General features: G+C 33.1%; 5 protein-coding genes, 1 long non-coding RNA gene and 1 pseudogene across 8 annotated transcripts; 5 read left to right on the top strand and 2 right to left on the bottom strand.

Annotated features, from left to right (window-relative positions):
- Nucleotides 7-598, top strand: LOC109126185 (chaperone protein dnaJ 3-like). Its single transcript, XM_019229321.1, has one exon. It carries the CDS (start codon nt 39-41, stop codon nt 336-338), a length of 300 nt encoding a protein of 99 aa, XP_019084866.1. The 5' UTR covers nt 7-38; the 3' UTR covers nt 339-598.
- On the top strand, nt 1466-3817 carry LOC104712012 (putative phosphatidylglycerol/phosphatidylinositol transfer protein DDB_G0282179). Of its 3 annotated transcripts, none has more exons than XM_019229322.1 (5): nt 1466-1621; nt 2223-2321; nt 2450-2560; nt 3310-3359; nt 3550-3817. In XM_019229322.1, exons 1-5 carry the CDS (start codon nt 1531-1533, stop codon nt 3655-3657), a joined length of 459 nt encoding a protein of 152 aa, XP_019084867.1. In that variant the 5' UTR covers nt 1466-1530; the 3' UTR covers nt 3658-3817. The 3 variants fall into 3 exon arrangements, with proteins under 3 accessions (XP_019084867.1, XP_019084868.1, XP_010427109.1); XM_019229323.1 differs by having other exon boundaries at nt 2450-2545; nt 3295-3359; XM_010428807.2 differs by lacking the exons at nt 3310-3359; nt 3550-3817 and adding an exon at nt 2801-3064 and having other exon boundaries at nt 1467-1621; nt 2450-2610.
- LOC104715653 lies at nt 5261-9237 on the top strand (annotated as a pseudogene).
- Nucleotides 17954-19516, top strand: LOC104715654 (putative F-box/LRR-repeat protein At3g44080). The gene is made up of 4 exons (XM_010433045.1): nt 17954-18555; nt 18721-18922; nt 19015-19158; nt 19244-19516. The coding sequence occupies exons 1-4, from the start codon at nt 17954-17956 to the stop codon at nt 19514-19516; spliced, it is 1221 nt and encodes a 406-aa protein (XP_010431347.1).
- Nucleotides 19655-20443, bottom strand: LOC104715655. The gene has a single exon (XM_010433046.1). It carries the CDS (start codon nt 20441-20443, stop codon nt 19655-19657), a length of 789 nt encoding a protein of 262 aa, XP_010431348.1.
- LOC104715656 (zinc finger MYM-type protein 5-like) lies at nt 21287-22234 on the bottom strand. Its single transcript, XM_010433048.1, has 2 exons — nt 22131-22234; nt 21287-22037 (listed from the first exon to the last, which is right to left on the bottom strand). Exons 1-2 carry the CDS (start codon nt 22232-22234, stop codon nt 21287-21289), a joined length of 855 nt encoding a protein of 284 aa, XP_010431350.1.
- Nucleotides 24256-25363, top strand: LOC104712015. The gene is made up of 3 exons (XR_755465.1): nt 24256-24480; nt 24821-24918; nt 25039-25363. It is a non-coding gene; the product is annotated as an uncharacterized LOC104712015 (long non-coding RNA).

A 26604-nucleotide genomic window follows, 5' to 3' on the forward strand; every position in this document is an offset into this window, starting at 1 on the left:
GCTTGATAGATTCATACAAGGCCATAAGCGACGAGGGAATGCCGGTATACCAGAGGCCGTTCATGAAGGGTAAGCTGTACATCCACTTCACAGTGGATTTCCCGGACTCGCTGAGCCCTGAGCAGACCAAAGCACTGGAAGCTGTTTTGCCCAAGCCCTCAACAGCTCAGTTGAACGACATGGAGATAGATGAGTGTGAGGAGACCACTCTACACGATGTGAACATTGAGGATGAGATGAGGAGGAAGGCACAAGCTCAAAGAGAGGCTTATGATGATGACGATGATGATGATGACCATCCTGGTGGTGCTCAGAGGGTGCAATGTGCCCAGCAGTAAGCAACTCCGTAGAGAGAGACTTTTCCCACATGGGTTTGGCTCCAACATTTGTCTTCTCCTTTTTCATTCTAAGTGTATTGGAGTCTTTATGGAGTTTGGTACGGTTTAAGAATTTGCCCACTTTGGTTGAAGTGGAACAGCCAACTTGTTTTCTCTTTTTCTGACTCTTAAAAATTAAGGCCTTGTTACAATTTTGTGGTTTTTGATAATTAAATTTGTAGTAATTTAATGTCTAAGAACATGGAGTATATTACTATGTCTTTCTCTATGTTATGTCTTTTTCTATGTTGATGCTGGTGTGCATTTTCGTTTCTACTGTTATAAACCCTTGACCACAACAAGAACCCGTAACAACCCAGACCGAGATAAAGGTACTGTATCTGCAAAACTCAACCGGGGTTCGTGGAATATTAGACAACACCACCAGCCAATACAGCCACCAGAGAACTCTAAGTAATCAGGTCATTACAAACTACTGGGATTTAATTCTTTTATCTGTCAAAGCAAGTTTAATTGCGTCAGGTTCAGGTTATTGTTGGTGTGGCTTGGTTAATGCCACGTTACCCCAGCCGCCGGCCGCCACAACATTGAAACCTGGTGATCTAGTAGCTAGGCCTGCTACCGAACCGGAATACTGTATACTAATCAAATCGAACTGCTTTTTAGTCACTTTGGTTTGGGTCGGTTACTATTAAGTAAAACCGATCTGTAGGATTTTAGATGATTTTTGTTTTGCTATTCGTTTTGTTTGATTCGGTTCACTGATGAACCAAATAGTTATACAGATTTGATTCTAACTGTAAAATAATTTAGATTATACTAAAATTACAAAAATATACGTATCCAAATTGTTTTAAAATATTGAACCGTATCAAACCAAACTAAATATTTGTACGAAATAGCTGAATAACCAAACCGAATAATCTATTTGTGGTATTTGTGCTATAGTGCTGGAAGCAAGAAATGAGCCACGTGCCGAGAACTCCTCGGATAAAAAAAAAAAATATAAAACTTAATTTCTCAAAACAACTAAATTAAAAAACATATCTCTGACAAAACTCTAGAACCGTTGGATTGTTCGGTGTGTTCAGAAACCGTTGGATTCAATTTTCTTTTGTCTCATTCCCTAATCTCCACCAAATTCTCCAGTTTTTTTTTTTTTCTCTTTCATCTACAATCACAGTACTCATCTATGGCGATTTCTCAAGCTCAACCTCTGCTTCTTCTCCTCATATCTCTCTTCCTCTTGCCTGCTTTGCACGCCACTTCTTTCTCCTACTGCGGTTTGTCTCTTAAACTCCCTCCTTTGTCTTCTATCAGATTAAGTTAAGGGTCTCTATTTTTTGTTATATCTTTAAAGCACTTTAATTTTCCATGAAGTTTGAATCTTTATAGAAGATGCTTCGACTTTAACACTCTCTGATTGCTGCTTTCAATTTTGAGGGTGAACTTGGTCTCTGATCTATGCAAGAAAACTATCTATCTATCTTTTTAAATTCTTGAAGCATGTAATATATGTAAGGATCTTACTGTTGAAATTATCAATTTCTTTCTTGGATGTATAGTCTTGAAAATAATAATCAAAGTGGGAACTAAATTTGTGTGATCCTTGAGAGATCTTCTTGTTCTTGGTATATGTTGAACTGAATCAGCAGATTATTTTAGCTCAATTCAGCCAACATTATCTTCTTGGTTATGTTAGCAATCTCTTCCAGAAAGAGAGACACTTTTTCTTAATACAGTGTTGTTCTCTGTTTGATTCTCTCTCTTTGAATACATCAAAAATGCATTAACCTTTTGGTTGCTGTCCCATGTTTGTTTATTTGGCAATGATATTGGTGTCTTTTGTTTTACTTGCCATGAACTGTTTCTGAGTGTTTGTAGATAAGAGGCTCGATCCCGTCAAGGTCACGGGTGTGAAGATCTCTCCTAACCCCGTTGTGAGTGGTGAAGCTGCAACATTTAAGATTTTGGGTTCTACTGGTAAATACCCCCCCTTTTTTATTATGATCTTCCTGCTTCCTTTTGTTTAAACTTCGACTCTATTGTTGGAAACTTTGTAACATACTCTTGAGTTTCAACATTTCAATCTTGTGTGCTGATGTGCATAGGCGAAGATATCTCTGGTGGAAAAGTAGTGATCAGGGTTTCATACTTTGGGATTCCTGTCCATACCGAAACTCATGACCTCTGCGAGGAGACGGCCTGTCCGGTTGCACCAGGCAACTTTGTGCTCTCTCATTCTCAAACCCTCCCCTCAATTACGCCGCCTGTAAGATATCTTTAACACCCTTTCAATAGATACACCTAGAATAATCTATAAGCGAAAGTTATATATATATGTATGAAACTGTATAGGACAGGTTGTTGGTAATATACATTAACTGTGGTTTGAGATTACTTCTCATTTCTTATTTGGTAAATCTTCAAACACATTTAGAGTGGCTTCTCTTTTGAAACAGGGCACTTACACGCTGAAGATGACGATAAACGACAAGAATGGCGGAAGACTAACGTGCATCAGCTTCAAATTCAAGATCACATTAAAATCCGCGGTCTTTGCTATTTAAAGTTTTATGGTGTTAAATACGTTGACGTCTTTGTGAATCTCTCTGTGTTTACTTTTGTGGTGTCTAAATAAGGAATCTGCGCTTTTGAGACTTGTGTTGATAATCTACATGGAACAAAGAGTGAACAGACCATTATCTGCTATTAAGCTTATTATTTATACATATCTACATAATAAAAGATAAATCTCTTGACCCAAATTTGAACCTAACCAAATTATACAACGAAAGTTTTTTTGGTTGTTGTTTTCTTTTCTGACTATTCCCACTAAAGAATAAACCCTACCGAAAGCAAAAACCATATAAACAACCTAAAGTTGACCTAGCAGGAGACCAAAACAAATAAATTGATCCACCAAATTTGTGACGTGGATAAGAAGTTTGCTGCNGTCCGGTTGCACCAGGCAACTTTGTGCTCTCTCATTCTCAAACCCTCCCCTCAATTACGCCGCCTGTAAGATATCTTTAACACCCTTTCAATAGATACACCTAGAATAATCTATAAGCGAAAGTTATATATATATGTATGAAACTGTATAGGACAGGTTGTTGGTAATATACATTAACTGTGGTTTGAGATTACTTCTCATTTCTTATTTGGTAAATCTTCAAACACATTTAGAGTGGCTTCTCTTTTGAAACAGGGCACTTACACGCTGAAGATGACGATAAACGACAAGAATGGCGGAAGACTAACGTGCATCAGCTTCAAATTCAAGATCACATTAAAATCCGCGGTCTTTGCTATTTAAAGTTTTATGGTGTTAAATACGTTGACGTCTTTGTGAATCTCTCTGTGTTTACTTTTGTGGTGTCTAAATAGGGAATCTGCGCTTTTGAGACTTGTGTTGATAATCTACATGGAACAAAGAGTGAACAGACCATTATCTGCTATTAAGCTTATTATTTATACATATCTACATAATAAAAGATAAATCTCTTGACCCAAATTTGAACCTAACCAAATTATACAACGAAAGTTTTTTTGGTTGTTGTTTTCTTTTCTGACTATTCCCACTAAAGAATAAACCCTACCGAAAGCAAAAACCATATAAACAACCTAAAGTTGACCTAGCAGGAGACCAAAACAAATAAATTGATCCACCAAATTTGTGACGTGGATAAGAAGTTTGCTGCGTGAAAGTTGAACCTTTTAGGGTTTAGATTGAACTCTCTCTCTTTTTTTTTTTTTTTTTTTTTTTTTTTTTNGAACCACTAGGGATGAGGCCTGTCTCTATGGATTGCGTGGCTTCAATGGATAGTCTTCCAGATGATCTTCTTGTCTCCTTTTTTCCTACGAAAACAAGCTGTTTCAACCTCTCTTCTCTCCAAGAGGTGGAGGACTCTGTTTGCTTTCAGTCGTAATCTTGATTTTGACGAATCCGTCTTCAGGCACCCCAAAGAGATGTATATAAGATGGGTGGACAGTGTATTGGCTTTCCAAGATGGTAAACATATGGAGAAGTTCTCACTTGAATTTAAATCATTTGACGTTGACCGATGGATATGTTATGCCCTGGAACACGGTGTCTCTGAGCTTCATCTAGACATAGAATCTATAAGGTTTCGTTTTTTCCCATCCAAAGTCTTCACCAGCGCAACACACTGGTTAAGCTGTCGTTGGTAACAAACTGGTGCATCCCAGCACTAGACTGCCCAAGACTTCCTCCGGATACATATGTCTCCCAGCACTAAAGGTTCTCCTCCTTGATTCAATATGTTTTGAGGATTGATCAGTTAGCTGTGTTACTTGCTGCGTGTCCTGCATTCGAGGACTTATTAACCATACATCATTACGGCCGTACTCGAGATTTTTCATACGTCATATCCAACAAAACCATCAAGAAACTCTCGGTTATCTATCACTATATCTGTAGGTATTATGTTGATCGTTCTAACTTATGCCTCTGCTACCATCCTTGGCGTGAGTCTCCAAATTGTCATGTAGATTAGAAACATGAAAACATTCATTGTTTGTGTTTCCAGGTGATTACGGTATGCTGCAAAGGTGGACTACCGGTGTTCAACGACCTCGTTGAATTACAGTTTTCGAGTAGTAAAAGAGGTTGGAGAAAGTTTCTGCCACTTCTGCTAGAGCGTTGTTCTCCAGACCTAAAATCGCTGCTTCTTTCAGCATGAAGCAAACCCTTAACAAAGCTTACTTACATATATATATATATATGAAATTAAATTGTAGTCCTCTTCTCTTGATGCTTCAGGGTCTGCATCGTTACACATTTAGACCAAGACAACGGTTTGTAGGGATTCAAATTTCCTCGAATAACCAAATAAAGATGTTGCTTATCAAGGATATATGCAAGCGAGCTGAAACACATTAGACATTTATTACTGAAAATGGAGTGTCTTCAAGCGCTGAAAGTTTACGTTTCGCCTACAATGGATGACCCCAGAAAGAAGCAACTCACAGAGGATCTTTTAAAGCTTCCCGCAGCTTCATCCAAGCTTAAGATACAAGTCATGTGATCATCCACATCCGTAAGTCTAGTTATTATGTCTTCAATAATAAATTATTAAGGTTCTTTTTTTATTTTTTAGTGATTTACGATTTATTATCATGCCTGCGAATCATAAATACTAGAAGAAAAAAAAAAAAAGTTAAAACAACCTGGTTTGGGTTTAAAGGAAGCTTGGAGAAGAAGAGTCCTTGGATCTTGAAAGCACGAGTACGAAAAGAAGAAGGAGAGAAGACACGAGTCTTCTTCATTTTTCTAGTTTTATTTGTGTTCAACAATAATCGAGGAGGTCATGTGTGAGCCTATGTTGTAATCAGAATTTTTTTTCTCACAATCATCAAAACACATCTACGTCTTAAAACTTTAGTATTCACAAACAAAAACGCTATATAAATCTTACTTTTTTCATGTGCTCTGCCTCTAACTTTATCTTGTGACTTGCTATATGCATTGCACATCATTATAAGAATTTGGGTCCTAAGAAAAAATGTTACACTCATGAGTATCATTGTCAAAGGGGCAGCTAATTAAGAAAGAAGCTATCTTTATATAATTGGGAAACTTGTTCATATCTCAACTAGAAATTATGCAAATTAAGCACCAATTAAATCAAACAGGTATAAGAGTAGGGATGAGACTGAAAAAGATGTACCAAATTAAACCCAGAAAATGTCATTATACCTGAATAACAAGACAAGGTGTTAAGTTGCCTAAGAATAACCTTTATTAGATCAGAAGCTCTGATATGTACACCATGACGACAGTTTTTGTAGATGCTAACCGGATCACATAATGGGTAAGAAGTGAATTATTAATAGAAGACCCGCGCCTTGAGAGTTGGCGTGGCTTCAATGGATAGTCTTCCTGATGATCTTCTTGTCCAAATCCTGTCCTTCCTTCCTAGGAAACAAGCTGTTTCAAACCTCTCTTCTCTCCAAGAGGTGGAGGACTCTGTTTGCTTTCAGTCCTAATCTTGACTTTGACAATCCCAATATCCTCAAGCACTCGGAAGATATCCTAAAGAGTTTTAATGATTTTGTGGACAGTTCATTGGTTTTCCAAGGTGATAAACATATAAAACAAGTTGTCTCGCTTAAAAATACTGGAAGCTATATGGAACATGACGTTAAATTTGTAAGTATTATATAGTTAGATTTTTTTTGCTACAAAAAAAATTAATAACAAAGAAAAGTTTTTAAGTTAATAGTTATTGTAGCTAATTAGTAACTAAGTGTAGTAGGTACATAGTGACAAATATTAACATACATAATTTGTAGAAAAATGCTATATATTTATATTTATTAGTGACATAAAATTTTGTAAGACTAACACACAACACTTAAAAACACATTTTTCTTTAAGCATCAGTGACCCCAAACTAAAATTAGGGCAATCTGTTTGTGTTTGGAGAGAGTGGGAGATGAGATGAGATCTCCATGGTCCTGACCTGAGGAAGAAGATGAGAGAGAGTTGCAATCTTTCAGAGCACGAAAAGCGGGTGATACTTAGTCCAAAATAATTAATTTTCTGCTTAAATATAAACCAAAACACAAAACATCTGTCTCCAGATCTTATCTCCACTCTCTGTCTCTAAATCTCCTCTTCTCATGGTCTCCAGATTTTCTTCTCTCTTCTCTTCTCTTCTCTTCTCGTCTCGTCTCGTCGTCTTCCTCCGCCTCCGCCGCAGCTACCACCAAACCCACCCGATTCAACTGAAACCCGTTTCTATAGAGGACTTTGTTTGTTTCTTACTTGGGTTCTGGTTTCTTACGGCCAAGAGAGTTTTACCGGTTCCAGGAGGACTATTAACTTCAATTGTTATAGGTGAGATTTCAGCTCGCTCGAGAAAATGTGAATTTGAAACGGGATATGAGACGAGTGGCCTAGTAGACACGTTAACATGTTCAAAACTTGCCAGATCATTCGCTGTGTCGAAGCTAATTGGTTTTGCGAACAACAACTGTAGGCTGATCCTATTGAATCCTTTTAATTGATGATTTCATATCTTCTTCCATACAGCTTTCTACGCAGGTGTGATGAAACAAGAGCAAAGGTTGTGAGAGCATAAGTGGTGGACCACTGGACCTCCTTGAGAGATACACAGCGGGTATTTTTCATTGTAAGATTTTTAGTAACTTGGCTAAGGCATTTGAATACAACACCAAGAGTCTCTAGGTTCGTGTTTTTATTTGTTGATTGTGGCACTTGTAATGTTAGGTTAGGACTTAGTTTGAGACTTCTAATTAACCTTGATGGAGTTTCTTCAACAAAGGATTATCACAGTGCATGTTGGTGTTATTCTTGTATTATCTAAATCCTTCAGTTTTTAAGATTAGATATTTAATTATATGTAATACATGTTTGTATGTTTTGTGTAATGGATATATATTTTTGATGATTTATACAATAAAAAAAAAAGTTATATATAAATTCATTTAAATAAATTTACAAAACATGATTTTAATATGCAAATTATATACAAATTCAATTTAATCCATACAGCTAAAAAAAAAAATATGAAGATTTTTGTGAGGAAATTAGCCACAAAATTTTATAACATTTTATACTATAAGTTACTGATATCTTTGATGCAATTTGTAACTGATAGTTACACACAACTGTAACAATTAGTTATAACTACAAATTTTTTAGTAACTATACAAATCTTTTTTACTAGCGCCCTGGAACACTGTGTCCCTGAGCTTCACTTACAGATAGAATATATAGGAAAATGGCAATATTTCCCATTCGGAGTCTTCACCAGCACAACACTGGTTAACCTGTCATTGGGAATAAAACAGTACATCCAGAGGTTTTGTCCACATGCACATCTCCCAGCACTAAAGGTACTCGTCCTTGATTCAATCTGGTTTCGCGATGGTCAATTATTTAATGAGTTTCTCGCTGCTTGCCCTGCACTTGAAGACTTAACCATACGTTATAAAAAATTTCAAGGACATTCGTACATCATATCCAGCAAAAGCATTAAGAAACTCTCAGTTACCATTAACTGCAGTTATTATGCTGATCGATCCTTCTAGCAATATTAAACTTGACACACCGAGTGTTGTTGTTGACCTCTACTACTATGGTTTTCCTCGGTGTAAAGCTCCACATTGTTATTTCAATTCACTTGCCAAAGCTACGTTGGACCTTCATTTCTTAAAAGATCACAGTCCACGTCGCCAGATGCAAGAAGAGGCGGATGTGATAGATCTCATCAGTGAGATACGCAACGTCAAGACCCTTCACGTGAATTCTTCCGCTGTCGAGGTTAGTTTCAGTTTATGGTATCACTTTTAATAAATCTTTTCCTTCAAAACTGGAAAACATTATTTGTTTGTCTTTCAGGTGATTTTGGTTTGCTGCAAAGGTGGACTACCCGTGTTCAAAAACCTCGTTAAATTAGTATTTTCGAGTAAAAAAAAAAGGTTGGAGAATGTTTCTGCCACTTCTGCTAGAGCGTTCTCCAAACCTAAAAACCTTGGTTCTCTCGGTATGAAGCAAAACCTAACAAATCTTACTTTTATGTATACGACTGTGGCATGAAATTAAACTAGCCTCTCCTCTTGATGCTTCAGGATCTGCATCGTTACACATTTAGACGAACAAAACTCTGTGTAGGGGTTCAAATTCCTTCGAACAACAAAATAAAGATGTTGAGTACCCTGCAATATCAAGGAAGCGCAAACGAGCTAAAACACATTAACCATTTCTTACTGAAAATGGAGTATCTTGAAGTGGTAAAAGTCTGTGTTGCAGCTGAAATGGATGACCTCAAAAAGATGCAAACTCACAGATGATCTGTTAAAGCTTTCCACAGCTTCATCCAAGGTCAAGATCCAAGTCATCATGTGATCAGCATTATCTATATGTTGTTGATATATTTGATCTAAAACGCAAAGAATAATTTGTTTTAATTATGTAAGATTTGCTATTAATTCAATATGCAAACCGTAAAAACGAAGGCTAGCCTAGGGACATAAATGGACAAGACAAAGTTCTACCGGATAAGGCATGACATTTTTGGAGACCTTTCTTATGGTAACGAAATACATGATCTATCTTAAAGAATAATGTATTCTCCAGAAAACGGGTACAACTATATGATGATCTTGATTTTTTTTTTTTTTTTTGGCACTGGCTTGATTCTTTGTTTGACACACTAAATTGATGATTCTAGTTAGCATTTTCGTTCTCCTCTATATATGCCACCAGCTTTTTTGTCCCCCTCTATGGCACCGGCTGAGTTTTATAGAGACGAGAATGACAGGTAAAAGCTCCAGAATGTTCAAACACATCATTGTGTGATCTTTTTGTCCCTCGGGATGCTCAGAGTATATACGCCACGGTTCTTCCCCTTGGGAAAAGGTTTTGTAGACGACATGATCAAGGATAGGGCTCTAAGGGTTCCGGTGATCTTCGTGGCATTTCTGAAGTCAATATATATATCTATATATATATAAACTAGATGTGTTATATGTATGTCCATATGATATATAAACGTAAGGTTTAAAGTTGGATTGGTTGTAGAACAAACTTGATCAATGTAAAGAAAACAAGAAGGTAATGTGCCCCGGTTTGTGAATGGAGCAACAGCTGCATGACTTAAAGCAGAAATGCAAAGACCTAAAAACTCAGCTGAATAAAGCTGAACAAGTAGAAGGTAGAGATTTTGGAAGCCACATCTCTTGATCTCTCTTTCAATGATGTTGTTTGTATTATTTTCCATTCTCAGTGGTTTGAGATTGTTTCCTTTTCGTCTCATTTCCGACTCATTTTTATAATGTAATCTTCATATTCATCATCATTGTAGAGTGGCTTCTCTGATCAAGCAGATAGATTGGTCTATGACTCTTTGTTTCAGAAAAAAAAAAAAACAAAATTGAAATTTGAATCTTTATATTTGATGAATGATTTTTTTATATCCTGGGGAAAGAGCTTGAACCTTTAGGGGTTTTGAGATAAATTGAATTTTTTTTTTTTGTCTTCCAGATAATCTTCTTGCCCAAATCCTATCCTTCCTTCCCACGGAGACGACTCTGTTTGGTTTCCCGCAAAATCTTGGCTTTGACGACTCCGAGTTTTGGCACTCCGAAAAGTTTGAACAAGGAAAGAGTTTCAGGGATTTCATGAACAGATAATTGGCTTTTCCAAGGCTGTAACCATCTAAAGAAATTGTCACATAATATTATTGAAACATACAAATATTGAGATCACATTGGCCGTTGGATATGTTTGGCCTTGGAACACTGTGTCTCTGAGCATCATCTATACCCATAGAATCTTTGAGGTGGCATCATTTGCCATACATAGCACAACACAAGTTAATATGTTATGAGGAACAAAAAAATATATCGAAAGGTTTTATGAGGATACATGGTTCTCTTCCTTGATTTATTTTGTTTAAGGATGATCAATTATCTGATGTGTTTTTTGCTGTTTGCCTTGCACTTGAGGACTTTAACCATACATACCTATTGCCTATTGGTGTTTTGAAACTTTTTGGAGTTTTGTCTAATATTTCAATTTGTCATCATCTACTATAGTATATATACAACAAGAGAAACTGGGTTAAAAATTAAATAAAGACACACAAAACACGAGGTTACAAACACAGACATGATGAAAAATTAGTGAATTTACAGAATGAATATAAACACTTTCAAGAGCTAAACAGAGAGATCTACTCTTTTTGTTAACAGTATGTATAATCCATCTTTTTAAGAAAATATTTACACAAGAGTTTATGTCATCCAAGTACCAAATTTCAAAATATTTACACGAGAAGCTAAGTAATCATAACACCCCCTTGGAAAGATATAGAATACTCATCATGCATTTTAGAGCAAATTGTACCAACTTCCAACTAAACCTTTCATTACTTGGGTAGAAAATTAAGGATCGAGCAAGAACTGAGTTATCACACATGCTTGTCTACTTTGAGGTTAGATTTCGTAATTTGTTTGTTCGTATAATCTTATTTTTAAACAGTCTCTGGATGGAACCTTTTGAGCTAAAACCTATGGTTTTTGAGACCATGCCAAAAATAATAAAAAGAAAGGCCACAAATATTAATGAAATCACAAACCGTGAAGTTATCTAATCCAAAGTTGAAAGTTGCATTAAATTGGCAATGCTTCCTTCGTCTTGGAGCAGACGAAGGTGATTGACTTCACCAAACCAAATCTCGTTGTCAATCAGCTTGAAAATGGTTTGGTGAGGCAGTACGAGGTGATTGTGAAGAACAACATTGTTCCACTACTTCCATAGGTAAAATTACACTGTGGCTTGAGCTACTAGCTTTCGTAGGAGAGACCGGGCAACTTATGGTATATCCGGAAATAAAACTATTTTTAATTATAATAAATAATATGATAATTTATTTGTTTCACAAAATAGGCTCATATATATATATATGAGAGGTGAAGTATAAATATAATTAACAAATTAATATGTTAAGTTAGATATAAAAAGATTTTATTTTGATGAATAATTTAATAAAGGAGATTAATATGTTAATTTAAATAATATCAAATGATTCTTTAAAATATTCTCTTTAAATTTTTTGGAAACAACTTGCTCTAGTAACAAAATCTTCCGAAAATAAATTAATGTTGCACCCACCATAAGTTGAATTTTTAAAAACAAATATAAATGATTCAATCTATAAAATATTTAAGTTGTAGTAATATTATTCTTTAAAAATAATATCAATTGAATTAAAAATTTTACTGAGTGACGGGTCAAAATTTGAATATTTAAATTCAATTTCATACTTTTTTTGTTAAACTTTATAATTTTATATAATACTAGATAAGGACCCGCCCGATGTGCAGGTTTAAAATTTTGTAAATAAAATACAATTTAATAAAATATACTCTACAATATTTATAAACTTTTTTTTTGCTATAATACACTGATTTATATCTATATACAAATCTTTAATGTATGTTACCATTAAAAGTGTATTTTTTATACCTAGATATACTGTATGCTACAAATATATTATTTACCACCACCTAGAAAATGTCTATATGAATAAATTAAGCTAACTATTATACGTCTCTTTACTTTTGCATAGTTTTTTAATCATTAAAATTGTTGGTTCAAAAAACATTTCGAATATAAAATAAATAAATTACATCAAAATAGTATATGACCAACCATGTAGAGAACCTCGGTTCTGCCCTCCTCCCTTATGGAAAGAATCTTGCGTCCAAACTCCTCCACCATAGAGAGAACCTTGGGTCCGCCTTCCTCCCTTGGGAAAATAACCTTACGTTCAACCTCCCATACCTTCCTTCTTTGGAGAGATAACCGTGCGTCAAACCTCCTCCACCATAAAGAGAACCACGGCTCTGCCCTTCTCCTATGTGGAGTGAACATGTTCACGTCTTTTAGCTATCTCAAAATGGTTTGCTCCAGCAACTAATGCAACTAAAGACCCTTTTCCAACGTCACAAAATCTTTTGATAGTAACTAATGTTAAATTTCCTAATGTATTCGTAAAAGTTTATTTGACACACCATGATGTAGCCTCTGTCTCCAAGCTCCTATGGATCTATCAACAACGATTTATGTTTTTCCAGTTTATATATGTTTGTTGTAAGATTGGGTTTGATTAGCCTATTTTATCCAACCATTACATTGATGACCTTTTCCTCTTTATCTCCATTTGAACTAATGGTGAAAATTATGTTTGCACAAAGAAAAAGGTCTATGACCAACCAATCAAGGTTGAGAAATTAGAAGAAACTTAATTGGACATAGTTAAGAAAAAATAGAAAATTATAAGCACGGTAATATATAAATCTCAAATAATTCAAAAATTAAATATATAAATTAAATAAGACAATCTAAAACTATTACAATAAATTTTAAAATACAGTATTAGAAAAAGAAGATGCATATATTATTGGGTAAACATATTAATTTTACATATTTCAACCTGAAAAAGGAGAAAGTAGGAATATATTTTAGTTAAAAAAAATAGGAAAATTTGTCTTCCAATAAAAAAGTTTCACCAATAGAACAAAGTTGAAAACAATATTTTTCAATAAATTATTTAAGTATGAGACGATCTATGTCTATATAGAAGTGAGTACTTACAAAATTTAAAATTAATAATTAACTGTATATTTTTCTTAATCCCTTTTTCTAATTTTCTGTTGAATTAATAACTTAAAATTAAAAATAAGTAAATAATATTATAATTTCTAATTTATTAAATATATATATATATATATATTTATAATCTCCTTATAATTTTTTAAAAAAATTTGGTATTTTTATATAAATTCTGTAATTTTTGATAATTATCTTTTTATATTATTAATATTTCTAAAACAAAATATTTTATTTTGTTGTAATCAAAATTCCTCCTATTAAATATTAACTTTTACACATGTCAAAATCTGAACTTGTAACTTGACACATGTCAAAATCTTGTTAATGGATAACTTTCAAAACCCAACTTTATATAATAAGATAATAAACTTTAAATAATTTATTTTGAAATATTTTTAAAATATTGAAACTTGATAGAAAAATTAGAAACTATAAACACTCCAAATTTACAAAATTATGTCTTATAATGATATTCAAGTCATGATGTAGAACATTTAGAGGTGTCAAAATAGGTCAAGTTTCATGGATCAACTCAACTCAATCCAACCTATGAACCCTAATGAGTTTACAAAATTTATCCTAATGAATTCATGAATAAAATGGGTTAATGAGTTAATTGGTTTAGTGGATCAAATGAATTGAGTTGTAATGGGTAATAGTTAACCATTTAATCCATCAATTCTAATTTTATTGAGTTAAATTGTTAAACCATTAAATATAACCAAAAATCTGTAAACCAATCAAAATGTATAAACCGATTAATGTTTGATTTTTTCCCAAAACAGCTTATCGTGATTTGAGGCCCTCACCGGCGTGAAAAATAAAATTGGGAGATCTTCGCCGGCGTGAACTAGGCAGCTGGTTCCCTCCTCTCATCTTCGCCGGATCTTCACCGGATCTTCGCCGGATCTTCACCTGAGTCCAGGTTTATTTCTTCTCTCTCCCTCTCTCCGTCTGTCTTGGTGTCTTTGTCTCTCTCTCGGTCTCTTTGTTTCATGGGTTCGAAATATTGATTTGATTTCTCCTTTTTTTTTTTGACGATAATTTCTCCTTTAGTCATTGAAATCTCGAAGTGGGTTTTGATTTTTTCTGGGTTTTGATATCTTAGAAACAAATTGACTCTGGGTTTTGTTTTTTTTTTCTGGGTTTTAATTTTTTTTTCTGGGTTTTGATATCTTAGAATCGCTACTCTCGGTGTTTGTGTATTTATGTGACTTGTTCTCTTGATTTGGGTTGTTAAACAAAAGATTGTAGTGACTGATTTGGGTTTTTAAACTTGTTCTCGGTGATCATCATGTTTGGTGGTCTATGTCAAGTTTTCAGCAATTGTATACGAAACTGGATTGCTTGTTGGATTACTTGTTCTCGGTGATCAACACTTTTATCGGTGATCAACACTTTTATCTTATGAAATGCCTAGTTGCTCTAGGATAAAAGTGTATGAAATGCGTATAAAAGTGTAGGATAAATGCGTATGAAATGTATTTTTGTGAATCATTGACTGGTTGATTCATAGGATAAAAGTGTTGAACATGTATTGACTTTCATCTTTTCGAATCAGACATGGGGAAGCCCTAATGTCTATCACACATGATAAAAGTGTCTTGAAGAGTATGTTTCTTGCTATTTGTTGTTGCCATTGTTTGCTTCGTATGATAAACAAATCTACTTGATTCTCTGTGGTATATATAACAAATCTACCTTTTATCTTGGAATATAACCGTTCATGGAGGTTCTTCTCTTCACATTTTGTTTCTAAACTTGGTGTTTTGCTTGACTAGGTCTTATGTTTTATGTTTCTGGAACGTTCATGATGCTAATCATGAACTTGATATTGGCTTGCAGGTTGGGAGGGGGGAGATATAAAAGAAGCTAAGTGAGAGAGAAGAGAAGCTTAATATTTGTTTTCTTTGTAAGAGACCCTTTCGAGGAGGGGAAGAAGTTTGAAAAGATCTGCTTTGTATTCAAAATTCACTATTATCTTATTACATTTGACCTCTAGTTTTGGATTTACAAGAGTTGATATATCATCTCGTTTAGAACTCATTTAGAACTCATTTAACCATTTAACTCATCAAATTAAATGAGTTGAGTTGGGTTAATCTCTATGAACTCATTTAATCTAAACTCATTAGGTAATGAGTTGATTTGAGTTGAGTTAATCATTTTGACATCTCTTCTAAACATTCATTGTTGAAATAACTTCATGTACATAAACTAATACAACATATTAAAATTTTATTTTAAAATAGAAAATATACAAAATTTTGTATAAAATAAAATTTAACCAGTGTTATGGGTACTTATCTAGAATTATTAGCAATATAAGACTTACAAAATAAGTGTCTTTTATCAAGTTATCATATTTAGCATATGATTTTATTGTATAATATTTTATCCATTTTTTTTAAAACAATTACATAAATTATATTTTATATAAAAATTACAATATAAATAAAATAAATTTTAACCCGTGCTCTAGCACGGGTCTTGAACTAGTACAAAATATAATCAACAAAACTAACAAGAGATAGTGAATTATAAAAAGATTTTTACTGTAATTAGCATCCAAATTCAATTATTAAAGTAATACAAAATGTTAAGAGGTCTTGACTACAGTAAAATTTGTTACCCTTAAATTTTGTATTTTCTCAAATGATTATTAGCCTTAAATTATGTGGTATGATTTCTATCAACATGTGTGGTTAGCATAAAAAATAACTTAAAAAAAAAAGGCAAAATAAATAAATAAATCAAGAAAACCCTAGCCATAGCTCTATTGTCCTTCCACCATATAAATATACTAGGTAACAATCCGCACTACGTGCGGGATAAATCGATTTACAGAAAATTATTATAAGTAAAATTATTATCCTAAAACTAATAATATTTGTGTCAAACATAATATTAAACTAAAGTTTTTTATTTCTTTATTCAAAGCTGGGTTTTTTCGTGTAAAAAGATATGATTCACTTGTGAAATCTTTGAATGTGTAAGAGCTTTTATAGTAGAGAAAATATTGATAAAATGTTACTATTTATTGTAACATGTTTTTTGTGTGGTTTAAAAATCAAATTCATATCTTCTGATGTTTTATTTTGTAATCATAACAATTTTGCATGTTTTTTTTTGTAACCATAACAACATATACTAAATTACTCGGTAGTTTAATTATTTAATTTTATTATATGTTAGTAACAATCAGATTCTAAACTAAATTTTTTGAAGATAATTTAATTAATTGATTTAATATTTTTGATTAGGCTATTTAAATCTTTTGAGTTAGTTGGTTTGTTAATATTTTCTATAAATAACGGATTATTACCCAAAAAACCATTATGAAAAAATTAATGAAATTTCAAAATCAACGTATTCATGTAAGAATACATTTCACCCGTGAAATATGTGAACATGGTAAAGAAATTTTTTATAAAATGTTACAATTTATGGCAATATATATTTTTGTGTGTTTTAAAAATCAAATTTATATTTATGGTTTATCGAGTAACTATAACAATTTTGCATAATCTAATAATCACTCATTTTAAATATATTATGATTTTTTTGGGTAGCAAGTTTATTTATAATGATAAGGATTATTGTCTCATTCATTTTTAACAGCACATAGATGAATATACAATTAGAACTTATATTCCTATTCGGTTATCAGTATTTCCATTTTTAATGAATAATCACACTAAATGTTGAGATTAATTAGTTTACATACTTATATATATATATATATATATATATATATAAATAATCACACATCATGATATCCCTTAATTTATTGTCATTTTTATATTTATTTATGAATATATATATAAATCTATATTTATTGGGAATTAAGTTTCTTTTAATGAGTTGGAAATAATTCAGAGGTAATATACTTCTTTTATAATCAATTATAATAACTATTGAAAGCTTGTTATTTAAATTATTATGGTAATAATACTAACATAAAAAATAACATTTTGTTTTTATATGATTATGTTAATAAGTTATATGTTCTTTATTTTTATTAACTTTATATTAATTGATATGTTTTATAGCCTTTTAGAATATTTTACTTATATTGATTTTAAGAAATTAATATAACTTTGACTTGTATATTTGTAAATAAATTTTAGTGAAATTTTACCTAAAAATAGTATGTAATTATTTAATTAGTTTTAATATATGATATTTAAATTTGTGTGAGAAATGATGACATATCTAATGATTATTAAGTTAATTGTTTTTAAGTATAATTGCATGTTAATGTAATTAAGTAGAAAATTTTAAGGGTATTTTGCTAAAAGGTGCACAAAACTCTCTGGCAGCGACACATCAGCTTTTTAAAAAATGTGTTTCCCTATTAATATATAGGGGATATGAAAACCAAAAACCTAATCAACTAGCAAAATCAACAACCGAGAGACTCAAAATTGAAAAGCTTTGATATATGGAAGATGGAGAACAAATTGGTGAACTACAATTGTACCCGGCTTCATTGGATTGTCTTCCAGATGATCTTCTTGTCCAAATCTTGTCATTCCTTACCACGAAAGAAGCTGCTTCAACCTCTGTTCTCTCCAAGAGGTGGAGAACTCTGTTTGCTCTCAGTCCTAATCTTGACTTTGACGATTCCATCTTTTTACACCCTGAAGAGGGTAAATGGAATAGGCCGGACATTCAAAGGAGTTTCGTGGATTTTGTGGATAAAACATTGGCTTTGCATGGCGACAACCATAGTATAAAGACGTTCTCACTAAAATTTGATAAACCATATAGAGATCCCTTTGGGGATAGCTTTGGCGTGATGGATGTTGTAGACCGCTGGATATGTAATGCCCTCGGACACGGTGTCTCTGAGCTTCATCTGCGTATTCAATCAAACGTACACTGTGATCTCCCATCAAAAGTCTTCACCAGCACCACACTAGTTAAGCTGTCATTGGGAACAGATATATACGTCCCAAGTGTTCCTTCCCATACATGTCTACCAGCACTAAAGGTTCTCCTCCTTGAATCAGTTCAATTTAGGGATAATCAACTATCTGATGTGTTTCTTGCTGCATGCCCTGCACTTGAGGACTTAACCATATATCAGATGTGCGTTCCAGGAGACATGTTATATATATCCAGTGAGACAATTAAGAAACTCTCAGTTTCTAACTATAGTTATACTTATACATATCGTTCTTGCACTTTTTCACTTGACACACCAAGTGTTGTCGACCTCTATTTCTCTGGTTATGCTGGGCACAAAACTTCACGTTATAATCTGCATTCACTTGGTAAGGCTACTCTGGACCTTCAATTGCCCAAAAATTACAAGTATTTGGGGACGGTACTTGGTGAGGATCTGATGAATCTCATCAGTGGGATACGCAACCTCAAGACCCTTCACTTGACTTTTTCGGCTGTCGAGGTCAGTTTCAGTTTGTGGTCGTCTCTCATCACCTTATCTTTATTGGTCAAAAACAAAATCACATTCTTTGTGTTTGTGTGTGTTTTAATTAGGCGATTTCACTATACTGCAAAGATGGATTACCGGTGTTCAACAACCTCGTTGAGTTAGTGTTTTCGAGTCAGAAACGCGGTTGGAAAGTGCTTCTACCACTTCTGCTAGAGCGTTCTCCAAACCTAGAAACTCTGATTCTCTCGGTATGACAAAAAAAAAATCCATGAACAAATCTTACTTTATGACTTGCATGAGTATTAAGTAGACTCTATCCTCTTGATGCTTCAGGGTCTGCATCGTTACACACTGAGAACAAGTCAATATGTTGGGATTCAAGTTCCCTCGAATAACCAAATAAAGATATTGCATATCATACAATATCAAGGACGACGTGCAATCGAGCTGTTACACATTAACCATTTCTTACTGCATATGGAGTGTCTAGAAGTGTTAAAAGTTTACGTTGCAGCTGAAATGGATGACTTCAAAAAGATGCAAGTCATGGAGGATATGTTGAAGCTTCCTGCAGCTTCATCGAAGCTCAAGATACAAGTCAAATAATCACCATCATCAGAGCCGTCTCTAAGTTTTTGAGGGCCACCAGCAAATAAAAAAAAAGGGCTGCTTATATAAATTTTTTTTTTTAAAAAGCAGTGAGATGTTTAACAAAGTAATTGTAAAAAATAAAAGACAAGCAAATTATTCTTCAAATCTAACAATTCTTCTTGCATTTCTTCCTGCAAACTCATTCATCAAGCTTTTATAATCAAGTTTTTCAGCCATACGCCTTTCAATAGATATTATCCACAATCCATTCAGTCTTTCTTGCGCCATAGTTGACTGTAGATAAGATTTTATAAGTTTCAACTTTGAAAAACTTCTTTCTGCGGATGCAACTGAAACTGGAATAGTCATCATTATGCGGTATGCAGTCCATATATTCGGGTAGCAGCTTTCCATTTTTTTCAAAAAATCCAACACTTCGACAGCCTTCTTCATCTCTTTAGGCAAAACCTCTTTGAAAAGTTTAAGCTCTAAAAACAAATCATTAGCATCTAGATCAGAATGTATATCATGCTTCAAGAAAGCTTCAAAGTTGGTACAAGAATCCATCAAGTCGCCATCGTTTGCTAATTGTAGTTTCCTCAAGTCAAATAAAAATCCAAAAATCTTTTCATAGCTTTGAAGTTGATCAAATCTTGTCTCAAGAGAAACCAAACCTTGATCCACGATTTTGATGAAGTAGTTTACCCTAAAGTTTTTTTCCGCTGTAAATATCACATCTTCCCCAACTTTTTCAGCTTCTTCGTCGTGATATCGTTTTCTTTTACAACCGCGTTTTGCTTTCACATAGAATGTAGGATCAATATCCATATCCACAGCAATCCTCTCAGTTTCTACTTTTGCTGCTTGAAACCCTGTTTCTCTATACTCTTTAAAGAAAGAAACAAGTCCTTTTAGTTGAGCAATAGCAATATCAATATCCATATCTTCTGCCTGCAAGATCTTACTTACTTTGTTGACAACAAACAAAAGTTCATACCAAATTACCATTCCAAACAAAAACTCAAAACTCCCAATTCCATGGCTTTCACTCATTGCAAGAGACTCGACCTCGCTTTTTGTTTTTGGATTGTCACTGTTTTCTGCCAAGTAAAACAAAGCCTCTCGTATCTGAGGAGCTTGAAATCATATTGCTTTCACACTTTTAACGCGACTCTCCCAACGAGTTTGTGACAATGGCTTGACTGTAATACCATTCACAATCTCTCTGAAAACTTCACAATTATTTGTAGAAGCTACAAACAAACAATAGATACGCTGGACAATTCCAAAAAATAATACTGCTATCGGCGACGAGGAAGCGATATCTGAAAGTGCTAGATTCAAACTATGACAACCACATGATGTATAAACTGCCCTTGGATTAACTTCAAGCAATCTCGATTGCACTCCTTTATTTTTTCCTTTCATGTTTGATCCATTATCATAACCTTGCCCTCTAATGTCATCAATATTCAACCCAAGATTACGCAATACATCTTGCAAAGTGTCAAAAAGCCCTTCTCCAGTTTTGTCTTTGACTTCCAAGAATGTTAAAAAAAAATCTTCAATCTTTGGTGACTTCTCAGAAATATCCACACAGCGAATAACTAATGACATTTGTTCCCGGTGACTGATATCAGGAGTAGTATCAAGAATAACTGAAAAATATTTTGCAAATCGAATCTTTGTCAAGATCATCTGTTGGATCTCATTACCAATCATCATAATCAACTCATTTTGAATATTCGGACTCAGATAATGATGATTCGTTTCATGTTTTTCAATTCATCTTATGTGCTCTTGCATCACAGGATCAAAATCACCAAACACCTCAATCATGCCTAGAAAATTTCCGTTATTATCCTCATGAATCTTAGCACTACTCCCACGAAATGCTATATTCTTTTTAGCAAGACCCATAACCAAAGCAATTATCCTCAACAACACATCTCTCCAGTGTTTTTTCTCTTTATTAATCTTTGCCTGGACATGCTTATCAATTGTTTGCTTCTTTTTTAGCCTCATTTCCAGCTCCATCCACTGAACCACACATCTAATATGATTATGACCTTTTTCATGTTCTCTAAGCATTCTTGAAACGTTTCTCCAGTCATTGTACCCTGTAGTTGCCAACTGAGTAGTAGTTTTGTCTTGTGTGAATAATTTACAGCAAAAACAGAAGATCTTATCTTTTACTTGTGAGTAAACTAACCATTGCCTATCTTGCTTCTCTCCATTCCTTATTTCTCTAGTATAAGATGAATGAGAAAAACATCTACCAATAGAATCTCTTGAAAAATGAAAATCAACTGGAAGTCTTGTGATTGGACCTTTCTCAACAAGAAAATCTCTCACTCTATTATCAATTGTTCTCCAATTTCCAGGATCATTGATATCTCCATCTATATGATATTTCTTAAAATCATATGTTTTATCCTTTTCGTTCTCCTTTTCATTCTCATTCTCAATCTCAGTTTCAATCTCTATATCATTCTCATTCCCATTTCCATTCGCATTCACATTCTCATTCTCTTGGCTATTTTCTAAAATATCAGCTTCTTCATCACTCTTATTGATTTCTTTTTCTAAAGACTCATCAGTTTGAGAAGTTTCAGATTTTTTAACATACCTCAACATCGAATTAGCCATTGATTTTGTTAATGCATCTTGTCTCTTCTTTTTCCTTACTTTTGATGCCCCTCCCGGCTCTTTTCTTATTCGGTTAGAAGTCATCTTCCTACAAGGAAGCAACCAAACTATTAGCACAAGAATAATATAGATATAACTGAACAAATCAATGGTTAGTATGACTTTTAGCACAAGAAAGCGATAGAAGTAAAAACACATCAATATATTAATTCAAAAATAGCAATATCTTAATTTTCTATTGACAAACCTGAATTGATTCAAAATTCAGAGGCAGTCCACTCTGAAAAAAATTAAAGAGTATCAGAGCAAAGGAGTACAGGACAGCGATAATTGCAAGGTGAAGGAGGAAGGAGAGGAAACAATGTTTAGGTTTTTTTTAGGTTTGTTTCTTTTTTTCTTTTAGTTTTAGTTTTATTATTTATATTTAACTAAATCAATTTCGTTTTTTTTAACCTTAAAACTCTACATATTAATTTTCGTTTTTGTTTGCATTGGCCGCGTTTTTAAAAAAAGATTGGCCGTCCAAAAAAAACAAATAAAAGGTTAGCACTTAGGTTTGAACCGGAGACTTCATACTTTTCAGGGAAGGTTATTACCACTAGACTAAAGAAACATTTTGAAAAATAGGGCCGAAAAAATCTTATAAAATATGCGGCCGCAAGCATATGCTTCATAGGCCTGGCCTTTGGGCCGGCTCTGACCATCATCCATTAGTTTTTTATGTGTACTCTTTATATTATAGTAATTTATTATCATGCGCAGTCATAAAAACTAGAAACAACAACTTTTGTTTGAGTTTAAAGGAAGCTAAGGAATTCGTGGAAAAGGAGAAGCACAAGTATCAGAAGAAGAAGGTGAAGATATCGTAGAAAAGTTGAAGTCACTTGGTGCAATATTAAAGCTGTTTCACTACAAGAAAAAGCTGTCATTGTGACGTTAGTTTGGGACGAAATTTTTTTGTCACAAATTTGTGACCGTTTAGATACTTTGTTGTGACATAATTTTTCAGTCATAAATTAGTAATTATTTTGTCACAATATTATTACGAATTAAATCGTCACCATATATTGTCTCTATTAGCGACTAAATAGTGTTGATATTATTAATTGTAACAAGTGTGACGGTTTTACTATAATCATGTAGTCACAAATAGTGACGTTTATTTGAGACAAAATTATTTGTCACACATTTGTGACCTTTAATATAGAGAATGATCATTGTATTTTATGAAGGAAAATATATATTAATAACTAAAAACTTACTATTATAAAATAAGTCAATTACATCATCATTGTTAACATTTCATAATTTTTTTAAAAACTATAAAAAATTATATTATTTTAAAGTAGATAACTATTTTCACTTATAGTTAAACATTCATCTTAAGCTTACTTCATGTCCCTCCATCTCATGTTCATTACTTAATTCCTGAAACAGCATGAATATAAATAAAAGAATGTTAATCTTATGTCCATCATCCGCCACTTAATAATTTTATAATATAAACAAAATACATAGTCAACATAATGTACCTTTAATATCAAAGAGTTAATAAGATCATGCAATTTTTTTACTTCGTCTTCTAGGTAATTGACTCGGCTTTTCAAAGAAATCACTTCTGATTCAATAGTTGTTGTTGTAGTGCTATTCTGATTATTCTTTTATTAATTAAATTAGGTGGAAAAAAATTGGAATGATAGTTTATACCCAAAGTGGTTACGATCACTTGCCCATGGTCCGATGCTCAAAGTTACTAGTTGGCCTATGTATATTTGCCGTGGATTTGACTGCAATTCAATCTGAAAACAGTAATTCGGTTGTTGATGTTGATCCATTGGAATTTGAGACATTAATAAATCTACATGTAGAAGTAGAAGATCTTGATGATATAGAAGAAGAAGAACCATATTTTGAATCAGATGGTTAAGACGAAAACTCTGATCCAGAGCTAAGCGATGAAGAGTGGATTTAATTTTATCACAATTTTGTTATGTCATTCGCTTTATATAATTTTAATGAACATTGCAACCTTATTATTATTACTATTTTATCAAAATATTTTTTTTTTCTTTCCCTCATCCCTTTGGCGCGTATCGCTCTCTCTCTCCAAGTTTTGTGATTCACCAAATCGAGATGTTGAACAAAATTTCCTAAGGCTTAAAAATTTCCCAAATATTTGGTTTTTCCTTCTTAAATATATCATACCTTAAACCTTCACTAGTATTTAAAGGAATATAGGTGACCTCTAAATTATAACCCTAATTAAAAACTCTATTGTTTTTCTTTGTAGCCGCTTCTTCTCTCTCGCTCTCACCTATCTCTCTTGCAAGGTTAGTGATCATTTTCTTCCATTAAATTATTAGATCTGTATTGTAGAGTGATTACCATTTGACTTTTCGGTGGTGCTCTGTTTTTTTACATCTTTTGGTGCTCTGTTTTTTACATCTTTGGGTGCTCTGTTATTTTTTTATTTTACATTTTTATGTGTTCGGTGCTCTGTTCTTTTTCGTATTACTCTCGTTTGTCTAGCAACGTATTACGATCGGTGTTATATATAATCGTATGTAAACGTATTAATACTTTTCTAAGGCTACATATAATTGTATATACTTGTGGAGTGAATAGCTTTTCACTTTTCTAAGGGTTTTATATATAATCGACTCATTGCAGAAAAATTTGATGAACATGTGGAAGAACTCTTGTCACAGAGAGAGTCTTCAAATGGTGAGAATTTAACCCAAAAGGAGAAAAACAAACTTTATGTTAAGGTAATAGTTATAGATTAAATTATGCATAGCTACATATGTTTTGCTGAGTTATAATTTTATTATTCTTTTTTGGGTTTGAAAATACATATCATTGTTTATAATTGTGTGTTTTTTTTATAGATTTTTGGAATATCAAAATAAGGTCATGTATTTGGAATTGGGTCACTGCACAATGGAAATTCTATGTCTTTGGGTGATCCATATGTCCTACAACCTACCAAAGAAGAAATGGGTATATTAACCCATCGACTTGAAGAACTTGAAAATGAATTGAAAAAGAGTCGTGATGGAAACTTACTCCTTGAGAAACCTCTCCAAGCACTAGAGGACAACTATGTTTCCACAAGTTCCCCTGGAATTTCTATGTAATCTAGTTTGGTTTGGCTTTATTTCTAGTTGCTACTTAATTAAGTTTTGTTTGGTTTTATTTAGTTTATTCATAATACTATGGTTTTTATTTCTATTTTATATGATGTTATTTTATTTTTCATAAATTTGATTTGGATTAGCACATTGTTGGATATTGGTTTCTTTATTTTAATTTATAAAATAATATATTATTTTAATTATTAATATATAAATTATGTATCATTGTAACAATAATTTTTTAAAACCAGAGGATGATGGTTTTGGTCATAATTGCAACGATGTTTTAGTTGATAAATTTGTAATCATCAGAGACGGTTAGAGACTAAAGTTTTGTCATAATGAATGACAGTTTTGATACATGTTCTTAGTTAGTAAAAGTGACATTTAACAGGTCACTAAATATGACGAATTGACTACAGAGGCGTCGTAAATAGTGACTAACTTGATACGTGATTTCGGTCATGAAATAAAACGTATTTGGGAAGATAATTTTAGTAAGCAATTGTGACATTTTAGATACGTTTACAAATCGTTACATTTGATGGCGAAATAGATACGTATGAGTTAGTCGCAACTCGTGTGACGTTTTAGTGACTAAAAAAAATTGTGACCAGTGTATTGTAACCATTCACCAATCGTCACAGATTCGTAACAATATTTTTATTGTGACGAAAAAAACTTATTGTGACGGAATATTACGTGATAATGGACTCATTTTCTTGTAGTGTTTTGGAGTGAGTGAGTTTCCAGTTATGTGTTACTTGGACTGATGATGAGGAAACGAGGTTTCATTTTTCTAGTTTTATTTGTGTTTAATAATAATAATCGAAGACTTCAATATGTTGTTTTGATTTGCCTACTAAGGTACGGTTGATAATAGAGGGTAACGAAAATCCTGCAAAACGTACAAGAGATCATCTATGAGCTTACTAAGGTTTCATAGGAGCGAAGAGATCATCTATAACCAACATTAGCTCTTAAAAACCTAGGTTGCACTTAATTAGGCTATATGTCATTGCTAATGTTGGTTTTTAAGAGCTTAAACCCATCAATGTTTGCTAGATTAAAATGTATCACAAATGGGTTCTTCCATAGTAGTAAGAACAAATTTTTTTATGATCAGGCTCCAGTTTGGATGATAAAATGTTACCTCCACTCCTTTTAGCACCAGAGAAACTGTTAATATCGTTCTTATAATGAGCCTGCTCATATAACTCCCCTAACAACAAACATTGGCGGATAGAATGAGGTTAAAACATTCTAACATTTACTTGAGTATCAGTTCTCAGCCCTGCCAAAAAACACCAACCAAGTAGT

This window comes from Camelina sativa, chromosome 9 (genome assembly GCF_000633955.1).
Source record: "Camelina sativa cultivar DH55 chromosome 9, Cs, whole genome shotgun sequence".
Classification (NCBI taxonomy): Eukaryota; Viridiplantae; Streptophyta; class Magnoliopsida; order Brassicales; family Brassicaceae; genus Camelina; species Camelina sativa.

Excerpts from the sequence above, each read along its gene's own strand:
- LOC109126185 (XM_019229321.1), top strand. The coding sequence starts at position 39 with ATGCCGGTATACCAGAGGCCGTTCATGAAGGGTAAGCTGTACATCCAC.
- LOC104712012 (XM_019229322.1), top strand. The coding sequence starts at position 1,531 with ATGGCGATTTCTCAAGCTCAACCTCTGCTTCTTCTCCTCATATCTCTC. Across the intron at positions 2,322-2,449 it reads TAAGATTTTGGGTTCTACTG|GCGAAGATATCTCTGGTGGA; the intron begins GTAAATACCCCC and ends TGATGTGCATAG. Across the intron at positions 3,360-3,549 it reads TCCCCTCAATTACGCCGCCT|GGCACTTACACGCTGAAGAT; the intron begins GTAAGATATCTT and ends CTTTTGAAACAG.
- LOC104715654 (XM_010433045.1), top strand. The coding sequence starts at position 17,954 with ATGGAAGATGGAGAACAAATTGGTGAACTACAATTGTACCCGGCTTCA. Across the intron at positions 18,923-19,014 it reads TGACTTTTTCGGCTGTCGAG|GCGATTTCACTATACTGCAA; the intron begins GTCAGTTTCAGT and ends TGTTTTAATTAG. Across the intron at positions 19,159-19,243 it reads TAGAAACTCTGATTCTCTCG|GGTCTGCATCGTTACACACT; the intron begins GTATGACAAAAA and ends TTGATGCTTCAG.
- LOC104715655 (XM_010433046.1), bottom strand. The coding sequence starts at position 20,443 with ATGGATATTGATATTGCTATTGCTCAACTAAAAGGACTTGTTTCTTTC.
- LOC104715656 (XM_010433048.1), bottom strand. The coding sequence starts at position 22,234 with ATGACTTCTAACCGAATAAGAAAAGAGCCGGGAGGGGCATCAAAAGTA. Across the intron at positions 22,038-22,130 it reads ATGGCTAATTCGATGTTGAG|CCAAGAGAATGAGAATGTGA; the intron begins GTATGTTAAAAA and ends TTTAGAAAATAG.